This window comes from Lygodium microphyllum, chromosome 4, assembly GCF_053477565.2.
Source record: "Lygodium microphyllum isolate KBCC chromosome 4, Lygodium_microphyllum_v1.1.10, whole genome shotgun sequence".
Lineage (NCBI taxonomy): Eukaryota > Viridiplantae > Streptophyta > Polypodiopsida > Schizaeales > Lygodiaceae > Lygodium > Lygodium microphyllum.
This window is the reverse complement of record NC_141138.1, coordinates 87,024,248-87,032,924: the sequence shown is the minus strand read 5'-3', so window position 1 is coordinate 87,032,924 and position 8,677 is coordinate 87,024,248. Positions and strand designations below refer to the sequence as shown.

The 8,677-nt window shown below is 39.4% G+C and overlaps 1 protein-coding gene across 1 annotated transcript; it reads left to right on the top strand.

Annotated features, from left to right (window-relative positions):
- The first annotated feature begins 6,373 nt into the window (after window positions 1–6,373).
- Window positions 6,374–8,410, top strand: LOC148037268 (uncharacterized). Its single transcript, XM_087677279.1, has 5 exons — window positions 6,374–6,537; window positions 6,624–6,763; window positions 7,609–7,779; window positions 7,850–8,218; window positions 8,298–8,410. The coding sequence occupies exons 1-4, from the start codon at window positions 6,380–6,382 to the stop codon at window positions 8,200–8,202; spliced, it is 822 nt and encodes a 273-aa protein (XP_087533405.1). The 5' UTR covers window positions 6,374–6,379; the 3' UTR covers window positions 8,203–8,218; window positions 8,298–8,410.
- Window positions 8,411–8,677: the final 267 nt, after the last annotated feature.

The following is an 8,677-nucleotide window of genomic DNA, read 5'->3' as shown; positions in this document are numbered from 1 at the left end:
GCGGCTAGACGCATACTCAGGTATGTGAAGTCCACATTGCAGTATGGACTATTTTATGAGACTGGGGTTCAGATACAGTTGCATGGATACACTGATGTTGATTGGGCTGGTAGCATTTCTGATAGACGATCTACCAGTGGATATGTGTTCTCTTTTGGGAGTGCTGCAGTCACTTGGAACAGCAAGAAACAGCCTACAGTTGCCTTATCCAGCATAGAGGCTGAGTACAGGGGTGCAAGAATGGCTGCATGTGAGGTAGCTTGGTTGCATAAGCTACTTTATGATATGCATCAGCCTATAGATGGGCCAGTTGTCATTTATTGTGACAACATGAGTAGTATACACTTGGCAAATAACCCAGTCTATCATGCTAGAACAAAGCACATTGAGGTGCATTATCACTATGTGTGCAGGAGAGGGTTTTACTAGGTCTTATTGATTCAGTTTATGTCAGCACAGAGGATCAGGTAGCTGATATATTCACGAAGGCATTGGGCGCAGAGAAGCTGCGCAAGTTCAGAGACCTGCTTGGTGTGCAGGAATTGGGATTGAGCTCGAGGGGGAGTGTTGAGATATCGAGCTCCACTCGTGATATGCCAGGGTGACCGTTGTGTATTTATGTCACCGACTTGTAAGTTGCAGATGCGGTTGGTACACCACCCGTGAATAATAGCTAGATGATATCTATCCTTATCTACTCTAGTTCGTGGCTCAATTAGTATGCCACCTTAGTTAGTTGAGTTTGGTTTGAGACCCATATATAAGGTTCTTCTATTTCTATGTACGAGAGTTCTTTTTGGCTTACACAACTAAGAGGAGGAAAACTGTTTTCAGCCTCCATCTATGGGTGTATTCCCCCATTGTGCAAGTAAGAAAGCTTCAAGTGAGACTCCTTCCTTCTCTCCCACAATCTTGACAGGGTGGAAGGCTGATGGGGATGCCTATCCTTTCCAGGCATGAGACTTGCAAGTGTGAACGTAAGTGAAGTCGTACGTGGGTGATGCCACAATATTCATATCTCAAAGTGCTAGAATCTACATGATTTGATTATTCAACAAAATTTAAATGATTAGTTGATATATTATGGCTAGCTTCATTTATTCGGTTAAATATTTTTCTAACATGATTTTTAAAATTTTTGACAACAGCTGATGTGTAGAGCAAGATGAATTGGATGTACGCAGTAAGCACAATTTATTCCAAATTCTTCTTCATTAAATTATTTAAATAGATGTACCATCATTTTATTTTAAGGCATACATACATCCTCTTTGTAAATATTTATTGATATTTGAGATTTTTAAAATATATACTAAAGATATTTTAGAATTATTTTATGGCTCTTAGCACTTATTTGTGCAATCATTGTAACCATCAATTCAGTTAACTCAAACTCTTTTGCAAAAAGAGTGATTGTAAAGGGCCTATCCTTGGGCAAATCAATATTTATTTTAATATTATATATACAACATGGAGGAGATGGCCACTCCATGTACGGGGGAGAATTGCACCCAATAGTGTGCAACTCAACTTTGCTTTACTCTTCTTTAAGTCAATTTTGAGTTTCATGAGTCGTGTTTTCAATTTTTATAAGAAAAGAGAGTAAGAGAGAGCTTCTTTTGTTCGCTACGTGCAAGTCTCACATATGATCTGCGCAACAAGATATCTTCATCCAAAGTAGAGGAAAAGATAACAAGTGAAAATTCTGCTCCATGCACATCACTTTGCATCAGCTATTGACATACAACAAGCTCATCATCGTCATCATTTCCCAAACTATCCTAAAACATCTTCTCAATACTAGAAGCATAATCCAACTCCAAGGAGTACTCATCGAGAATTTCCTCATCCTCTAGCATACGGGATAGGTGCTCTAGTCTACTTCCTTCAACAACCAACTCTGCAATCAAGTTGAGAATCAACTTATCACCATCAACACTAGATACATCTCCACAATCATCATGGATTACTTCATCATGATGACTCACAACATCACTCAATACATCACCTAATCCAGAAGAAATACAAAGATTCTCCTTGCAAACCAAGGAGTCCAAACCAAAGCAAGTAGACATAACACCTCCAGTATCACCACAAGATGTAGGGGACTCATGGGAGGCCTCCCCCTCTTCTCTATCACTGTCAAAGACTGTCACTTGCAAAAAAAATGAGCTTTCTCCAAAGCTAAAGAATAATCCACTGATGTACCTCTTTCCCTCTCAATTGTATACATGCATGCCTTCCCTTCAACATATTAATCACTGCTTTGCTGATATACCCCATATGCCAAATCTTGTACCTTTTGCCAAATTGGATTCAACATGTCCATATGATCCTCACAATAGCATCCCATCTCTCTAATGTCATTGAGTTGAAGCTAGTACAATCCTTAAAACTTTCTATATGTTTGATCACTCATGCTAGAACCTGCAGGATGAACAAAAAAGAGACTCTGTATAAACAAAGAGGGGCTTTCCTAGCTATTGATAATATCATTTGGGACACAACTGATAACTTCAAAGGCATAGTCTTCAAATCCTTGTAAAGCAAAATCCACCATATCTTCATCATCCACAGTATGAAACATGTGCATATGCTACTCAACATAATCAACCCAAGCATAAACATCTCACGTGGAAAGTTGCCATTTCTGTAATCAATAGCTCCTAAAGAATAACACCAAACCACTTTCGGCACTCCTCGGTGTGGGGGCATAAAAAAAGATGTATCGGGCAAGCAGTGATCAAGGATAAACCCTCTCACACAACCCAAGACATGGAAGCAAAATGAACACCGGTATATAATTGTGGTTTGATGCTTGGCTTTGACTAGATCGGTTTCCAAGCCTTTGACCATGTCCTTTTGTAAACTCTTATACCATCTAAGACACAACAACTAACAAAGTCCATATTCTTACTATTAAGCATGGTGCGACATCAAATAGTAGACTTGCCATGGATGTGATTGCTATGAGTTGGCTAGTTATGAGACTGTGGTGGCCTTAAGGAGTTCAGTATAATGTTGCAATACTATCCTCAAAGTGTACTTAACCTCAGCAAAAAACACCGTGATACACTTCAATAAAAACTCTGTCTCATTTATGCAACCAGTAAAACTGCAACAAAAGACAATAATAACAACATGGTTGAGGCCACGAGTAGTGGGAAAGCTAGCAGCAAGAACTGTTAAGAGTTTGATGATGATAAAGTGATGCTCGAGACTCCAAAAACTTTTGATACTATGACCTCATAATGACTATAATTGTGCTAATTTTGATATTTGACAATCTACGTGATGACGGTTTGCATGGAAGTTAGTAGACTGCTGCTTTAGGGACAAGCAGCTTGGGCTATATGTCAAGCCCCATCGCCTACGTGGAGATGGGGCCCTCTCACGTTTTCCTGAGCCCATCCTCCCATTCCGACCTGACAGCCAACATGCCACCGTCATCTTCGTGATGGACCCGACCTATCAACATTTATTGGCATGTAACTCACTCTCACTCTCACTCTCACTCTACTCTCTCTTTCTCTCTCTCACAGCTAGTTTTGCCCTTCCCTCCGGCACCTGTCCATGGAGGCATAGGAGGACCTCTCTCTCTCTCTCTCTCTCTCTCTCTCTCTCGCCATTAGGCGCCTGTGACCTCTCTCTCGTGCCATCAAACTCGGACCTCTCTCTCTCTCTCCCTTCGGCACCTACTCGAACCAGAGAGACTCCATGGGAGTCAGACTAAATTGTTGGGCAGCTGCCTGTGCTTCCCACCACTTGTGGGCGTTGGAGTCCCAAATTTGCTTCCACGATTTCGATCCGTGTGAATGAAAGTGATTAGCCATCCTGGTGTTGGTGTCGCCTGGAGCAACAGTTGGGAGGAACATGAATGGATTAAGCCAAATGCTAGAGTCGAGGGAGGGGTCCCCTTGCCTAATATGGAGAGTTTTCCGACCGAGCCGTCTCTTTCCATGCTTTCTCCAAGTCCATCTTGCGAGCAAGAAAAGGATGCAAAGCAACAACAGGAAAGCTAGGAGGGTCATCGCAGCTATGATAGCATTGCGCCATCGATAGTTAGGAGGGGAAATGGGAGAAGGGGCCTCAGTAGGGGAGTAAGTAGGGGAGTGTCGGCCAAATCATTCTTGTGTACGAGGCAGAGCCTGAACGGCGTAACGATGGCATTTCTGATATTGCCTAGGGGGGTTCTCGATTTGGGTTCTAGGAGAGGCACTGTGGGATCTTCATTCACATCCATGTCAACACTCATTTAACCATCGGCTCCGCTCAAGAATTCCAATGGCTTATCTATCTGTAGTCCCAACACTCGATCGACTTGCACGGCCTGCTCAAACAGCTCACTATACTTACACTAATGCATTAGGAGACTGCACATTTTTACATGATTCAGCTCTTCCATGACTATGTGTTTAAACTTTATAAGAGTTTGCAAACTGTCATCTAGCTCCCGGCTCATGCACTAGGCATCGTACCAGATTCGGGTCTATTACTCACAGAGAAGGCCGAATTAGCCTGCAACGTTGCCATGGATTGGAGGCCAGGGCCACTATATTACTCCGCCTCATGATTAGTACCACTTACCTCAATACTGAGACATATCAACGAGATTGTATGACTATGGGGTTTCATGTACAAGTGCTTTCATGAGCTGAGCCGAAGTGGAAGTGAGGCCGAAGAGGTAGCTCCTAAAGTCTTCCAAGGTACAATCTGGGAAGAAGTGTCGTATATCTGGAAGATCCTCGTCGAGCAGAGCCATCAATATCTACAGAAGATGTACTCCTTATATAATTTTATGAGAGACATAGCCATATTGGTATTACCCTTCCCTCCGGCACCTGTCCATGGAGGCATAGAAGGACCTCTCTCTCTCTCTCTCTCTCTCATAAAATCTTATCTATGAAATTGTATACTTCTTGTGGAAATATATTCAGTATTTTTATTATGTCTACACCTTGTCAGCCATCTACTTTGAGTACCGAGGTGAGCTATCATCATTGTTAATCTTGGATTTGTTATGCTTCGATAGAAAGTTATTATAACTGAACCTGCATAATGCATGGTTAAGTGCAACTTTGCAAATGTTTTATTAATAATGTTGCTCTTTGCAAATTCAACTTTCTACTACAAAAAGTATTCTGTAAATGCTAAATGTTTGCATCCCACAAGTATAAATTTGTCTCAAAATTTGTGAAGCAAAATATCACTATTTTTTGTTTTCTGATATAGCCATGAATGAAAGTGCAATTGCTACCACAAGGGCCCATCCATGCTTTATCTTTACAATGGGAGAAGTTAGTGGATACCTCTTCCAAGTACGACATCATGAATATAGCTTATATTCCCATGGACCACATTGCCGATTTTATCAAGGGTGAAAATGAAAGGCCCAATGCCCCCACAAACTTTCATGTCCAATGGACCAAAAAACATAGTGAAGGGTCACTAAAAAAACCAAAGCATGATAGTTTTAAGGAGCTAAAAGCGTAAGAAATTTTAATGTTATAAGACATCATCTTACAAAAGTATTGAATTTTTTTTTTTCACAGAAGTATTGGATCTTTGTTTTCACAAAAAAAATTTCTTGGATGTGTTATAGGTATTGGTGCGCATATGGACTGAAGGACTCGAGGGATAAGGCTTTGGAGCCACGACTAGTAAACAAAAGGCGTGTTGTCTCAGGCAAAAGAGCATGTGGATGTATATGCCACATTGTGCTATCGCAACTATATATATGGCCATGGATCGCTCGCATCAATTATGTGCAATATCAACATACAGATCATGTTGGAGACATTTGCCATGGCTCCTTGTGTGTATTAGATCCACCACGTCAAATTACATTTGCACCATGGCTGTCTTATGGGATGAAGGATTGGATTTGTGAAATGTTGCTTAAGGGATTCACTCCCCAGCAGGTACTAATGCAACACATTCAATTGATTCGACAAAGTACTGTTCTAGGCACATTCCAAGCCATAAGAGACACTTTCCTAACACTTCGTGATATACTAAATGTTGCTAAAAAATTAGAAGTGTTATCTCTAAAGATTGCTTCAAATGATGCAAAAAGTGTCCATAACTGGGCTTTAGCTAATCCCGATAGCACCTTCTTTTATCAACCTTATGGTGATGGGGATAATCCTTTGATATTGGGTATCCAAACAACATGACAACTTCAAATGCTCAGTAAGTATGGTCATAATAGCTTGCTAGCAATGGATGCGACATTCGGAACTAATAAGTATAAGGTACTATATTTCTTATTCTTTCTTAGCTTTAATTTTGCAATTCTATTATCCTAAAGTTCTTTGATTTTTTAGTTTCTCTTTGCAGTTCCATTTGTATACATTTCTTGTGTTTGACCACTTTCACAATGGAGTGCTTGTGGCATGGATCATTACATCCTTCTTGTACCACATCAGTTACATCATGGCTAGCTGCATTAAGAAATCGAGTCTTGGACTATAACAAGTCATGGGAACCAAATGCTTTTATGGTGGATGATGCTCAAGCAGAAATCAATGCTATTCAGTAAGGTTTCTTTCTACAATTATATTTGCTATCTTTTCTCCTCATGGTTAACCACAAAGTGATTTTATACATTTATATTTTCACAGGGAGGTTCTTGGTGTTCCTATATATCTATGTATATGGCACGTGAGAAGGAGTTGGCTAAAAAATCTTGTGCGTAAGGTGGACGATTTTCAAGTTCGTGCTGATATGTTTAGAGCACTTGGCAACATTATGAACATGCAAGGTACACCTAATTCACATGAGAATGCCAGGATAGATGAGGCTCATACTCTACTATTAGAATTTTATGAAAAATACAAAGAGGAAGCATCTTTAATCAAGTACTTCAAGGATACATGGTCATCTTGTATAGGTAACCCTATATACAATAGTATGCTTGTAGTACTATAAGTATATCAAACTAATAAAGCTATATATAATTATATATTTATGTGATTTAAAATTTATGATTTCACCTTCAATATGTAGGAATGTGGATACGTGCTACAAGAATTCTTCCTCATGCAAATCAAGAGACAAATGGTAGCATTGAGTCTTACCATTGGGTTTTGAAGAGTCGCTTTCTTAGTGAGCGACACAACTTGCATGGTCGACGCATTGACTGGTTGATTGAGAAGTTGGTTTGCTCTTGTCATGCATACATGCTAAAAGATGCAGGTTTCAAGAAGAACTTTAATGTTCTAAAGGTCGTAGAAATATCCATTCCAAGAGCTAAAGAAATACCAGATTCTCATGTGAAGTTTATTACTAGTGATACAAGTCAAGCTTCAGTACAGAGTCACACAAGAGATAGGCATTGGTACCATATTCGAAATGCTGATTGTAGTTGGGCATGTTGTACTTGTGATTGGTCACAAACAGGGAATATATGTAAACATCAGACTAAGGTCCTTATGTTAAACATAATGGAAGTGGAGACCATTGTAGGAAAGTCCATGGAGTTATATGGTACACAGTTTCATGAGCACCAAAGTATGTATTTAATATATCACCACTATGGTTGATTCAAGAATTCTCTAGTCATTGTTTACTATCTACATTCTAAGTTTTTTCTTATTTTGGGTACAGGACAAGTTTTACCCTCAAACAAGATTGGGTCACATGTCCACTCACTTGACATGCACACTACAGAGGATATAGGCGTGATTGATATTGACCAAGCAACTAGCACACATGAAGAACATGCTCCCTCCATGCAAGATTTGGATACATTATACATGCAAATTCGTGCTAATATAGGTATGTGTGACTCATAATTTTGATTATACTTTTTTATTCAATTAAATTCTAACATGTTCTTTAAACAAAGGGGATGAGAGAAGAGTTCAAACCTATGCCCATAGACTTTTAATGCGACTACAAAAGGAGCTTCAACAATACAAAGCATCCCTTCCAAATATACATGCACATCCTTGCACTACATTCAAGTCCATCAAGGATGGGTTTGGGAATACATTGAGAAGAGCAAGACCTTTCATTGAGAGTGGTCTTGCTTCAAGGAGAAGGTGTAGGTCAATAAGTGATGATCCCAAACCTTTCCCCTGTATTTCATGGAAAAAAAGAGTGAACATGCAAGGCAAGTTGGATGCAACAACAACTGCAAGTGGAGGGAGGTCATCACATTGTGATGATAGCATTTCAAGAAGTGATGAAGAAGTGTAGTTGTACACTTCTGTATGTAAGTGCTATTCCTTTCTAACACACTTGTATTGATGTGTTACTTCACCATAATGACTGTGCTTTTGTGTTTTTTGTAGCAATGCCCTTGATGATGCCATTTTTCCACCAAAGTTCCTTACGGTTATTCTCATTTAGCTTGGCAGATATCCCCTCTTTTTTAATCTCTCATTGATATGGCCTTGCCATTTGATTACTTGATAAAGATAATTTCTTTGAAGCTTTATCATCAAGATAGTCATTGGTCCATAGTCCATAGCCAACACATCAGTGAGCGTGAAACCAATGTAATTTTGTCTATGAAATTGTAAACTTTTGGTGGAAATATATTGGATACTTTTATTATGACTACACATGATGAATGATTTGCTATTAAAAATTGGAGTGAGGTGAGCTGCATGTGAATATTTATTTTCAATTCGTTATCAGTTTTTATAAATTTATTAAATCTCAATCTATG

Bases quoted from the DNA above. Each gene is read 5' to 3' on its own strand.
- LOC148037268 (XM_087677279.1), top strand. From the start codon at position 6,380: ATGGAGTGCTTGTGGCATGGATCATTACATCCTTCTTGTACCACATCA. The intron at 6,764-7,608 runs GTACACCTAATT...TTTTGGGTACAG, and splicing joins CAACATTATGAACATGCAAG to GACAAGTTTTACCCTCAAAC. The intron at 7,780-7,849 runs GTATGTGTGACT...CTTTAAACAAAG, and splicing joins GCAAATTCGTGCTAATATAG to GGGATGAGAGAAGAGTTCAA.